At 44.5% G+C, this 14047-nt stretch overlaps 1 protein-coding gene across 1 annotated transcript in view; it reads left to right on the top strand.

Annotated features, from left to right (window-relative positions):
• Window positions 1–14047, top strand: part of ADAMTS17 (ADAM metallopeptidase with thrombospondin type 1 motif 17) — a gene marked incomplete at its 5' end in the record, with an annotated part of 251800 nt that overhangs the window by 218337 nt on the left and 19416 nt on the right. Inside the window, 2 exons of the mRNA XM_006020100.3 lie at window positions 825–1029; window positions 7614–7766. Coding sequence (XP_006020162.1) covers window positions 825–1029; window positions 7614–7766 — 358 coding nt within the window. The remainder of the gene's footprint in view (window positions 1–824; window positions 1030–7613; window positions 7767–14047) is intronic.

Below are 14047 nucleotides of genomic sequence, written 5' to 3'. Positions count from 1 at the left end.
TTAAACTGTGTAAAGACTCTTAGCATCAGCACCCTCCATATTTTGCAGGAGTCCCAGCACATGCCAGAGTTGCCCAACAGACCTTCAAAAAAACCTTCATTTACTCTCAGCCCAGCTTGTTGTTAAGGGGAAACAATGGCATTAGAAACAAGCTAAAAGAGGAAGCAACCTTAAAATAATGGAGGATGTTTTAAGGGGAGAAAAGTCATCCAGATTCGAATGTTTGAACCACATCTGCTTTGAATCAACACAATGGGAGCCCTTTGGGAAGTGTAATCTTGTCTTGTTAAAGACTGGTTGAGCTGTAGCTGTTAAGCTCCTATATGCTAATAGGAGGAACGTGGTCCTTTAGCCAACATTTTTAGGGCTTCTGAACTTCAAAACAGACAGTGTCCTAATCAAACAGGCAGTCAGACACAGAGCCCTGGGAAGGGGAGTATTTACAGCCACTCTGAACGGGAGCTAGAACCAACAGGGCTACACCAGTGGTTCAGTTAGGTGCTGCTCTAGGGAGGCATTACTTGCAAGCAGTCAGGGTTGCCTTCCCTTGAACAGTGGAAAAGGAGTTTTGCAAACAAGTCTCCTATGAGTTAAACGGAGCAGTGGCTGGAATGCTGAGCACATTAGACTCACTAGCACATGCGCCAGATGGCCACCCACCGGGCCCTTTCCAGCGTCCCGCAGACTTTAGTTGAAAAAGGTGCATGCTTGTAATTCCTGGTTCTGTGCGGTCTGGGCCTTGGATGGGTGGCCTGTTTCTCAGGGATCCCAAGCACAGAGCCGGGCTCCATCCTCCTTACGTTTCTTCTCTGTCTTCTTATCAGATGGGTGACCGGCCACTGGAGCCCCTGCTCGGCCACCTGTGAGAAAGGCATCCAGCACCGGGAAGTGACTTGTGTGTACCAGTTGCAGAACGGCACCTACGTCAACACCAGAGACCTCTACTGCCTTGGCCACAAACCAGCAACGATTCAGAGCTGCGAGGGCCGCGACTGCCTTTCTATCTGGGAGGCATCGGAGTGGTCCAAGGTAGGAACTGGATCTCAAGGGGGAACCAGGCTGCATGCAGAAATCCAGGTGCCGAGTGCTCTGGGCCTGATCCAGCAGTGCTGCAAGTTAAGCACATGCTTAAGTGTTAGGTAGGGTCAGGGCTAAATGGGCAATTGGTACAATGATTAATTTAGATCATCTGTACAGAGCTGAGGGGTGCGTCCTGCACCACTGAGTTCCCTGCTGAGGTTCATTGCTATTACCAGGCAATATTATACGTGTCTTTATAGTCTTCAACCACAATTGTGAAGGAGAAGCATTTTGCTGCACCATGACCGGGAGTTCACCTAATGTGTCAGGTCTTTTGGATCTGATCATCTGGAATATGAAATTAGCATTGGATAAGTGCACTGTCAGTGCTCTAGCTCACCCAACCTTTGGATTTTTCTTTTCCCTAGCTTGTAGGATCCATAAATCTAGCAAACATGGTTGCAGTTTATATGACGGGTACATTTATACACAGCATGAAAGGGTCAAGAAATTATTATCAGTAGCAGTTTTATGTCTGCTACAGGCATCGGTAGCATGCGTCAGAGATGGTAAGAAGCAAACTCTTGACCTTGTTGATTGTATAGCAACTTGCAATAATTTCTTGGCTGCCTATTAAAACATTTCTGAATCTTAGCTCAAGGTATTTATTAATGTGTCCTAAAAATAAAGTGCAAACAAAAAATATCTAGCTTGGACATAAGGAAACACCTCTTTTGTCCTGCAAATACTGAGCTGCTATTTTATACATGAATTTATAGGAATTATGTCAGGCCATGTGTTTCACAGCGTTCCCAAGAGGAATAGACACATGAAAGAAATTACATGTGTAATAAAAATGTCAAGCATCTTGTAGCAGAATAACGAGCTTTTCAATATCAGCAGTGGAACAAAGGGAAACAATATCTGCATAATTAAAATAATCCAGAGAAGCTAAGAGATGAGTTTACGGTGAGAATATTTTTGGAGTGGGGGATATCAGAGAAGTCTGAAAATTGTCTAATGATCTCCCTGGCCATTATGGCTTCCCCCTGTGGGCAGATGAGCTCAGTGGGGTCCCATGTGCTAATTGGACCCAGGATATGATTTAGGCCTCAACCCACCTCCTGTATGTGCACCTGCAATGTCGCGAGCACCAATTTTTTGAGCATGTCATCCTCCGTATGTGTGTCTTGAGATACAAGACCTGGGGTATGTCTGTACACACAGCATTTGCCTGACACAGAGCAGAAGGGCGCTGTATGCCTCACACCTTGTCCATCAACTCTCCCAACTATACAGATCATCCATTAAAGGATATCACAGAAAAAACCTTTGCCTGTCATGTGTTCCCTGAACCATCAGGGCTGCAACAGTGCTTCCACCCCACTATAAACAGCAAACAGTAGCATATGGCTGTTAAATATTGATGACTGCTGCATTGACTTATGCTAAGTAAAATGCTGCCTGCATTCTCTTTGTTAAAATCGAGCCAGATTGAAATCACTTACCAATTCCACCTAACAATTAGTGGACCAGGAACAAGAAACAGGATCCACTGGACCAGTACCTGCCGCAGGTATGGAAAGACAAGGTTCTTTGCTTGAATCTGATATGTTTTATTAGACCAACTTAAATAGGTGGAAAATATTTTTTTCCACCTATTATGTTAGTCTAATAAAAGGTACCAGATTCACCCAAAGAACCTTGCCTGCCTATGCCCTTAAACCAACACGGCTACAACCTACACCCCCGCAGGTATAGAAATATATGCAAGATGCCAGCCTGTGTTTTAACTGAGTTTGTTCTTATCCTTTAAACCTCATGGAAATTGGTTTCTTCAACAAGTTTCCACACTCAGATTCTCAACCAAGTCTGAAAATGTTGCAGAGCCACTTGTAGGAGTTCAACATTAGTGTGGATACGCAACCTGCCAAATTTATCTTAGCGATAAAAAAGACCCGATCGTCTTCAGTGTTGCACTGAGGTATCTCCAGAACATCTGTGTTCCAGGGCATACCCCAAATCTGTGAAGAAAGGGTGCTTCTTTCCTTTCCCTGTTTTCCATAGTTTGCTCTTCCCCCACCAATCTGTGTAATGTTGAATAATTTTGGCAATATAGTGGCCTAACAACTGGGCTCACAGTTACAGAACTGTAGGATCCCGGCTGTTTTGCAGGAGAAAAGGATGGGGGGGGTGGTTTTAACAGAGGGGCATTGTTATTCAACTGTAATCACCTGCAGGGCAGGAAGTCTCCTGTTTGACAGGTGAGGGTTTAAAGTCCCAAGCCTGTACATGATTATTCAGTGGAACATTGTTCATACTCGCTAATGTTTCAGAGAGACTCTTTTTCTTCTAACCCCTTGCATCTCTTTTTCCCATTCCCATGTAGAGAAAGACACTGAGGGCATGGGCAAATGAACGTAAAACTGAGCATAACTCGCATTGGTTTTACAGTATATGCAGATGTAAATTATACCAGGTTGAGGACCAGACGTCCTGCTCACACAGTAGGCAGTGATTACAGTCCCTTGCCGCCAGATGGCAGGGGAGCAGGTATTAGCCTGTTTGGGTTCATAGTACAGTCACCTAAGGATGGATGAAGACAAACAGCCAAACCGGTGTTGCTCTCACTGGTAGAGTCTCACCCCTGATTCCCTACCAGATCCTTCTCTACCAGGTGAGAGAAGAAGCCAAGTTTGCATTTTTATTGTCTGCAGTTTTTTTAATACTACTGTCATATCATCTGTCCAGGCTCGAGGACATTTTATATATTACAGGAATAAACCATTTCTGGGTAGTGGGCCTGCTGAGTGGTAGCAATGCTGCTTTATGATGGTGCTGTTGTCATGGTTTCCTCCTAAAATTTCCTCCTGTTTTCTAAGTAGATGTGTCCTCTTGTCACAGATCCCTTTCTCAGTTAGAAAAGTGTCTGCATCTTCCTTTTGGTAGGTGAGTGTAATTCAAACTACATAAGGGATCCATCAGAGCACAAGTCAGCTGAACAGTTGCATCACAAATATGTATCCTAAACTGTATGGAAGTGAGAGATTTATTTTTCCTTTATTAAATTCCTCTACAGTTTAGGGATTTATAATTGCTAGCCAATTGTTTTCTGAGGTTAATCCTTTTTAGACATGTTTTTGCTGTCAGGTGGCCCATTTTAGGCTACCACCAGGTAACCTATAAAGGCCAGAGTCATGTTGGGAAGTTTAAGCACATATGTAGCATTTTGGCTGAAAATCAATTAAATCTTTAAAATTTTAAACTGAGGTGGTGGAAAAATGCAATATTGCAATGGTGATATCATGTTATGAACCAGTTTTCTCATGAATTATTTTGGTTTTTTGGCTACAAAACAAAAATAGTTGAATAACGAGCAAATTGAAGTCTGGTCTCCAATCAAAAAACACGTTCTCAAAGCTAAATCCAAGACAATCTTTAGTGTGGAAAAAAAATTAAGTTCCCTTTTTGGTGCCAAACACTTGGAATTATTTTGGATAAAGTGCTGCTCAATCCATTTTTAATGACCAAAAATAGAGAGTAGTTACAAAAGGTGAAGTTTTCTACCATTCGGGAGGTAGGGTAGAATCAGATGAAAAATGTTCTCATTTCCTCATATGAAGAGGCCTGTGCTACATGTTTGCCAACAGGGCTGTATCAAGTTCAGATTTTGTCCCTCTTCTCTATACAGTAATTTCAGTTTTTGTCCAGGTAGATTTGTTAATGAATTTAAGGTGAAATAATCAACAATTGCAAGTATTTCTAGACCAGAAGGCTCTGTCTACCTAGAACCTTTGGGAAAAGTATGTAAAAAAATGTTCTTATTAAAGGTCAGAAGATGTGTGTAGCAGTATGAAATTAGAAAGGAGATAGTTGATGTATCACCCTTGCATGTATTCCCATCATGAGCCTGACACCTTTTTTAACAAAAAATAATGTCATCCATAGATAGTGAATGTTGTGTGGATGTGTGAAGGACATAACCACTGAAGGAAAGACTTGGTGGCCTTTTTCCAGAGAGCAGGAAATTCCACTGAGAAAGTTAGAATCAGAAAATTCAGGCTGGAAGGGACTTCAGGAGGTCACATCTAGTCCAACCCCCTGCTCAAAGCAAGACCAGCCCCAAGTACATCATCCCAGGCAAGGCTTTGTCTACCTGCATCTTAAACACCTCCAAAGATGGAGAGTTCACCACCTCTGTAGGTAACCCATCCCAATGCTTCACCACCCTCCTAGTGAGATATTTTGTCCTAATATCCAACCTAAACTTCCCTTGCTGTACAATTCTTACATTGTAAATGGTGCTACTTCAGCTTGGATTACTTTTGGTAAATTGGTTCATTTGAGAAGCTAAAAATATATGTTTTGGACTTCATGATGAGAGGATGCAACCCTGAAGAGGTTATTCTGCTCCCTCATGTCATTCTGCATGTCTCTGGGAAATACTAATCCACAGTTGAAGAAATCCTGTGTAATGCAGGGCAGCTCCATGACACCTGGAAAGCTCCAGCTTCAGGGCTCAAAGGAGTCCAGCACCTCAATTTGTCCATCATTTGTCATGATGTCCTTCATGGAGCTCTCTGCCCTGCATGAAGGACATCATCCCAGCAACTGGTCGAATCCCAGGACTGTGTTCACTATAAAGACATTGCATCCGTAAGGAGGGTACACAAAGGAGCAGTGCACAGTAAATTAAATGTAAGGATTCTCTTTTTTGAAAGAAGCCACTTGATAGTTGCGGTGAAGTATTTAAAGGCACATCTGTTTGCTTGCCAGCTCATAAACACTTGTCATTCATGTCCTCAACAAGGCCAGCAGGTCACAACTGCCTGGATTGTATTTTCAAGACGGTTAGACAGGCATGCTGAGATTTGTCCAGTCGATGTAACATATATCAAGCTGATGCTTGTTCCCAGCATAGACCCCCTGAATGGAGAAGTTTGTTGGAATATTTTCAAAAGACCTCACAGCGTATCTCATATCTCCACTATTTATTCAGTGTCAAGTCAACTGTCTTTTCCATGCAGATCCCCTAAGGGGGAGAACTTGACGCTCTGGAGAAGGTTAGTCTTTATCTCAGTTGGTTCATATATCATTTTTCGACCCACCTGTCCCCAGTGGGTTGGGGGGGGGTTCCTTTTAACCACTGCACTGGCAGGAAAATGGGGTGTAGGAAGACCAGACGTGCTGCTGCTCGTTGGCACAACTCAGACAGCGATAACAATGTCCCTTTGTTCCATTGTCTCTTTGCTGGAGAAGCTGTAATTAAAAGCAGTGATTTTCAGTCCTGAGATTGTAACGCCGCCCCCTTCCTACCTACGACGGGTCCCACAGAGAGCTTCTGAAGTAGGGGCAAAACTTTCCGACCACCGTTCCAGGTGTCCAGGGGCTTGGGTAGGAAATGGATGCTCAAATATTCCCATGCCCCGAGGAGCCCTGGCAGAACTTCCATAGAAGTCAAGAAGTTCAAAAAACAAATAGACCACAGCTGCCCACTTGCATACACGTGGATCTCATCATCCTAATGCTTGTAATCATGTCTCCCTCTTGCGGCTCCTCTCTGAAACTCTACCAGCTGCCTTCTCCCAGAGCTCCCAACTTGTGTAAAGCAGAAGCGTTACGGCCTTCTGGTGCTGAAGAGCCTGCATTTGATCCCTGTCGATTGTTTGGTCGTCCGTGCGTGGCTGTAGCTTGCTGGGCGTCGTTTTAAATTAATGGCAGAGCGGGGCACGCAGGAGGCTGAAAGAATACCACCCTGGGATCATACGGTTTGTGTGATCGGCCGCTTTTTAGAAGTAACATCCGCTAAAATCCGCTTTATTGAACAAAAAGAGAAGCGCGCGCACATTTTTGTCATCTGCTCCTAACACAGGTGTGAGAGCACAGTGACTAGCATCAGTCAGGTCCATGCATGGTGTGTGATAGAAGGACTGTGTCGTGCAGGGTTTTCTGAACAATTTTACTACAAGATCACACTAACCACACCATGTTCCCAAGGATTTGGACTGGTGTCATTGTGATTTTAAAAAGTTTTATTAAGTTTTCCTGAGATTTCAAGGGAGGTGACAGGTTCCCTATTGTACATGCCTTGATCAGTGGGTCCTTTCTCAGTATTAAGAACAAAATTGCTAAAGAAACAGTTTTAAAAGTCACCTTATACAACACCAGGTCCTGTATGGACCGGACTTAAATTTTTCAGATGATCTTTTTTTGGTTGCAAAGTAGCCATTTTTCCAAAAAAAATTTTAAAGAACCTCCAGCTTCTCAAAAGCCCTGCCTTTTATTGATTTTTTTATTCCCATTCATTGAAAAAATATATGTGTTACTCATTTTTGCTTTTCTCTGTTTGATCCAAAACCCACATGTCTGCAAACAAAAAGATGTTGCCAATGTGTTTGGGAATGTCCTGACTTGGCAAGGAGGGGGGACTAAAATGCCACAAAAGCACTTCCACATAATAAAACTTTGAAAGTTTACATTTTTTTCCTGAAGCAAAATTTCCATTTTTCTATTGTCGAAGCTGAGTTGAGAGCTGATTGTTTCTTAGCGGGCACAATACACAGAAGCTGAAGATAATGCTTATTGTTTTTCAGTGCTCGGCAGACTGCGGCAAGGGCATCCAGAAGAGAACAGTAACGTGCACAAATTCGCAAGGAAAATGCGACGCAGCCACCAGGCCGAGGGACGTGGAGGAGTGCGAAGATCACACAGGCTGCTACGAATGGAAAACAGGAGACTGGTCTAAGGTAACAGCGATCTCCACGTAGCATTTGCAGCCTGGCTGCTTGGACTTTGGGTCTGAAATCTATTTAAAGCACAAGACCCGGAAAGTGCGTTTTCATTGTCAAAGTGAAGTGCAAAGAAAGTAGTAGAAGTGTGATCCCCGTTAATCTTTCTGGCAGTGTTAATGGTTGCAAAGAGTGTTAGAAACTTGGTCGCTAAAGTAAAATGGAGGGTTAGGGTGTCCACTTCCGAGCAGCAGAAGGAAATTCGAGTTGCTCTGTGTCCTCCAGCCCCCAAGGCTGCCTGTTGGAAAGCATGCCATGCACGCGTACTGCCTTTACCAGGGTGCTAGGGCACCTTATGCTGGTGGCACACCTCCCTCCAAACCCTAGAGAAGGGAGTGAAGGATCCACACAGTTTACAAGCCGGTTTGCCATTCTGTTTGAGAGCTCGGCCAAGACAGCCACCCAGGGGGAAAACCAGCCCCCTCGGTGTAGTGAGTGGGGACAAGGCACTGTCCAAAACCGAGGCTGGCTTGTCCTCTGTTGAGACATTCCCTCTCTTCACTATACAGAAGAAGGGGAAAAATCAGGGTCTCAGAAAGGCAAGTGAATGGCAGAATTCATGAAAAAATATTTGACGGGAGGGATGTCCCACCTTGGCCTGACTGCCCTCCCGGGAATAGGAGTGAGGGCCTTATTCCTGAACACCGGCTGGTGAGGCTTCGGGTTTGGATATCAATTGGGCTGAGTTAGCAAAAATGAAGTAGGACATGAGCCAACAGAAGCAAGTTGTTTGGCCTAGTGATTGTGTCCTCAAACTATCTGGCATCTGACTGACAAGCCCAAAAGTTTGGGAGAACTGCTCTTATGCAGACGTTTGGAAAGGACCGGCTCAGGAAATCCTCCCCAAAAGGAGACTCAAAGCACAGAAGGCCAAATCCTGGTCCTCTGACGCATACAACTAGCAATGCTTTCTCTCCCCTCGCCCCCACCCGACACACAGAACCTGCCAACCTATTGCATCAGAACAAAGCTGGATCTAGTACTGTGCAAATGGATCTCATTTGATCACCAGCACATGGTTGCCTGTGCGCCAGTATGCAAAACACTGCTTAATTTCTTGACTCGGAGCGCAGTAATACTACCGAGCCTCTAATTCTGCATTTTTGTCAACCTTCTCCACCTTGCGCGGCCCTTTCGCCAGCTTGTGCCGAGTCTGATCCCTGATTCATGACATATTTAATAGATGGCCACATCCGGGAATCCCTTCCTCAGGTCCAGATTCTACCCCCGCTTCAACCCATGCTTGGACGTACGTTGAAGTAAATTTGAGCAGAATGCGTGCCTTTTTTCATCTAGTCCTTATAGGCGAAGGTTGTGCTTGAGATAAGCTGCTTGAGATCTCAACGTTTGACTCTAGAACCAACAAAATGTCTTTACATTACTGCCTGCGTGTTTGCGCGAGGGACTGACATTTCCCAGGAATATTATATTCCAGCTCTGTTTTATCTTATCTTTGCAACTGTACCATTCTTTAAACAGAAAGCCTACTTTGTGTTCAGGAATGTACGGCATGTGCTGAAACTGCTGGGCCACAGCAGAGGCACTTTGCTTTCCAAAAACCTGAGTTTAATAGTTGTTGTTACTGATCAAACTCCAGTGCAATAGAGGCCCAGAGTGGGCCAGTTGGCCTACCTGCAGTAGCATTTTTTAGATTATGATCACTACTAAAATATTTGTAAATATATCCCCTCAGGTAGCCAGCTTATGTGAATCAAATGGTGTTAATGCTGGAGAACGCGCAAGGGACCTGCCACATACAATAGGACAGCGTTTAAGCCGAGCCAGGACCATGTATCCTAGAAGAGTTAGCGTATTGAACATTATTTTATCATAACCTGGCACATGCAACCCAGGAGAACTGGCCGAAATAAACAATCCCTGTCTATTTGCAGGTGAAATAACATTTTTTTTTCAGGATCTTCAAGTGTTTCAGGGTACGAATTGACTGGGATTCCTGTATAGGGAGGAATATGAAATGATCGTGTATTTACCGATGACACCGATTCAGAACACGGCATGGTGTGATGCAAACAGAAACCAATCAAGAGGTTGGCAGGCACATGCAGATACTCTGGGCTAAATAGTTGGGAATTGTGCACCATTATAGCAAATAATGAATATGATGAATTTAGCATGTGCCTGAGAGCAGTGATGATTTACTCTAGCTTATTGGTCTTTGCAATTCATTCATTCTGGGTCCTCCCAGAGGGAAGAGCAGCAGAAAAGCTCATGCACCATCTGCCTCCAGCAGCAGCAATATGAGGGTTGCAGAGGCTTTCATTCAGGTTTTAAGCTGTGTGATAAAGCCACAGCGGGCATCACGCATCCTGTTGTTGGCCAACATAACCCAGTAACTGGCCCTTTTTAGGGAGAAATGTTGCTGTTTGGGGACAGAAAGTTTGAGAGAGTTAAATATTAGCAAGCTCTATAAAAAGTACACCACGGTTGTAAAACATCATTGCCAGTGCTCTGTTCTGCCTACATCAGCACTTCTTGGAAGTGTTGCTCACGCAGCTAAACACACAAGAGCACGCACAAAATCACTGCTTTGAAGCAGTTTGATGTCGACTGAAAGCTGGGCAGTTAAACATTTTCTCATTGGATATTGTACTAGTTTCCCAGCACTTTGCTCTCAATTGGAGCTTTTTAAAAAGATATTTGTAAGCCTCCAGCTGTTGCAGCAGTACCAAGGGTTACAGCACAAGCTTACTGTAGCAAACCCCGTTTAAAACAAATGTCCACTTCTAGCAATTCCAACAGCACAAACTAATTTTTTTTCATGAATATGATAGCAAGCACCCTCTTTTAATGAATTCTTCTCCTGTCCCTTGGCGGGGCTTATTATAATGAGCTTGCCCTGTAATTCTCCATTAGCAGCAAGTATGCTGATGCATTGTCCTGTCTTAAAATGTGCTTCTGGGCAACTTCATTTTGGGTCACAGATGATCGGGTGCATTGCAGTGCTCTGCGAAAAAGCAGGCGGGGGATGTGCAGCTCTTTCTCCTTGCCTACACCATTGTCAGGAAAACTTATTAGGAAACCTGCTTTATCCTTTTTTTGCATGTGCTGGGCTGCATTTGGGAGAATGGCCTGCAAGGTCAGCTCTCTATCCCGAGTCCATCATGACTCATGCGGTGAGAATATATGTCCTGAATTGCACAGCAATGCATATCTGACTTGGTGTGGAAGTATGTCGAGTGAATGTGTGGGTCCTGCCATGGTGCTGACAAATCTCAAGTATTGCCTGAGATTAAACAGTCCAAGAGGGTTGTTTCTCAGCTCCCCTAATATCTATCTATTCCCTGCCCTCCTAACCTGCTAATAAAGTTGTTGTGAGGTCACTCAGGTGCAATGCAGGCTAGTCCTGTATTTTCCTTGGGTTCTTTTCCAGTTGGCTTTTGGACACTTTCAGGGAATAACTGGAGCATGGGAGATTTAAATAGCAAGGCTGTGATTTATCGCAAGGATTTCAGGGAATTAACTTTTATTTCCCTTTCCTTTATTTTTTTTTCATAGTCTGTTTTACATCTTGGCATTTTCTAGCTCTGTCTTGTGACTGTTGCTGTCATTGTGGAGTCAACAGGGCCATCAAGCGATCCAGCGTTCCCAGTTCCACTTTGAGTTGTGTTGTTCTGGCAGGATTGTCGTGGAAGCTGGATTTACGGGGTAAAAGAAAATGGTCTTGGCTGACTTTCATGATGGCACGTTTTCAGCTTGGTGGCTATGGCTTTAGACCCTCATAGTCTGAGGAAAAGTCTTTTAAATGAAGAAAGATGCATCTGCTGGGCTATATTCTTATCCCAGTTAACCTGATGTCATTGGTTTTCATTCTTCCATAGAATCCATTGGCCAAAACCCAAAGATCCCATGCATCAGAGTGGGTCAGATCTTGAGCTCAGCATACCATAGTGCAAATCCAAATGAAGTTAGCCAGCTGAGTTACTCCAGACTTGCACACCGATGCATCTGAGATTGGAACTGGGCCTTCTGCGGTGAGCAGGATCTTTGGGTTTTGGGCACTAGGTGCCATGGTCAGGGGCTCTCAAGAAACCTGTAAACCTGTGATAATCTGAGGTCAGTATCTACTGGGGGAAAGAGAGAGATTTAGAGGCAAACCCTTCTTTAACCGCTTTCCATGCCAAACACCTGGCTGGCATGCATCTCAGTAGGGCGCATACAGACCAGGATTTGCTTGCTGACTGGAACAAATTGCAAAGCCCTGGTAAGAAATGGCTTGGCAAAGTGCAATGTGAAAAATATTATTGCTGCCAAATTATGTCATTAATGATAAAAGCACAGTTGAAAAATTACCTATAGCCACCTGTCTTCCCTGCATGGAAACAGCCACCAGTTTCTTTACCATCTTTTTCTTTGCCTGTGAAATGCCGGCTGCAGGTAACTCATCCCAGGAGAATATTGAAAACGATGGAGGGACAAAAAATTGAATTTCCTATTAGAACAGCATTGTTTTCATGCCAAACACTGAGATGTTTCCTTCTGAGGATCAGCAGTCATTAATCACAATTGTGGCAACAAAGGGATTTTAGTTACAGGTGAATTAGTTTGACTGGATTGCAGTGAATTGTTGGGTTTTGGGGGGATTTTTAATAAGAATTCACTAGGAAGTCTTTTTCTTTCAGTGAATACGATGCAATCAAAACTCTCTTCCTACATTTACAGAAGAGTTCCAGTGGTTTGGGAACATCAAAAAATCCCTACCTCCTGCTCTTAATAACTCATTTTGCTTGATAAGAAGAGCAAATCAAGGACAGCTGTACTTTAAGAGGTGTACTCAGGGCTGTTGTAAATATAGAAGCAACCTTCTCTTTGTTCTAGCTTTTATTACAGATCCACAGCTTGATCGGCATCTGTTTATAATAAACTCCAGACAACTTGTTAATTCTCGATAAAGGTCATGGTCCAGTTCATCATCTTCTGCCTTGGAGAAAATCACTTTTCTTGTTCAGTTTGCATTGGTGGAGAGCAAACGACCTGGAGCAGATAGCACTTTAGACCTGCAGTCAGACATTACAGCTAGCAGCCTGTTTCTGCTAGCTGTGATTAATGTTCCTTTGAAAGAGGGGGCCTGTCAGGCACACGGATACAGTAGGTGCTGCACACAGGTTTGCATATGCACAGACCAGTTTGCTCATGCAAGTGCTGTGGCAGACAGATGGAGGAAATTTGGCCGTAAGGTATTGCTGCCTTTGCCAATCATCCTACAATGCATGTGAAAGATGGAAATGATGCTGAAGAGATGTGCTCTGTGCAGAACCCAGCTGTGGGGAGGAAGTATGATCCTATAAGGTCCGAACATCTCAAAGCCTAGTTATCAACCCTTCAACATTAACAGCAGCTCAGAGCTTATTCCTTTGGCTGGTGACCACTGGCACTCAAACCACAAACCCTCTTGCCTTCAGCTCACCAGCAGTTCCCTTCTAAGCCATAGAAGTGGAAAGCAGTGGTCTGTATGAGCTTTGTGCCAGCCAGGGATTCAAATGCCAGCATCCCTGGCAATAACCCCAGGGTGCTGAGGGAGCTAGCTGGGGTTATTGCAGGGCCCCTGGCATGGCTCTACGAGCGATCGTGGTGCTTGGGCCAGGTGCCAGATGATTGGAAGGTAGCTAATGTGGTCCCCATCTTCAAGAAAGGGAAAAGGGAGGACCCGGGCAACTATAGGCCCGTCAGTCTTACCTCAATCCTGGGGAAACTCTTTGAGAAGATCATCAAGGAGCACATTTGTGATGGGCCGGCATCAGAAATGATGCTCAGGGGCAATCAGCATGGATTTATTAAGGGGAGATCATGTCAGACCAACCTGATTGCCTTTTATGATCAGGTCACAAAGGCCATGGACGCAGGTGGCGCGGTGGATGTAGTCTTTCTGGACTTCAGCAAGGCCTTTGACACCGTCTCTCACCCCATCCTAATTAATAAACTAGGCGACTGTGGCATAGACGCCTACACAGTCAGATGGATTGCAGATTGGCTGAAGGGTCGCACTCAGAGGGTGGTGGTGGATGGATCATACTCGACTTGGGGGGAGGTGGGTAGTGGAGTCCCCCAGGGCTCGGTGCTGGGGCCTGCGCTGTTCAATTTCTTCATCAGCGATCTTGATGTGGGGGTGGAAAGCAACCTGTTTAAATTCGCTGATGACACCAAAATTTGGGGGGAGGTGAGCACGCTAGCAGGGAGAGAGAGATTGCAGAAGGATCTGGATAGGTTACAGGGGTGGGCAA

The sequence above is a fragment of the Alligator sinensis genome, unplaced genomic scaffold, assembly GCF_000455745.1.
Source record: "Alligator sinensis unplaced genomic scaffold, ASM45574v1 scaffold210_2, whole genome shotgun sequence".
In the NCBI taxonomy this organism is placed as follows: Eukaryota; Metazoa; Chordata; order Crocodylia; family Alligatoridae; genus Alligator; species Alligator sinensis.
Note: the sequence above shows the minus strand (reverse complement) of the source record. Positions and strands in the feature narration are given on the sequence as shown.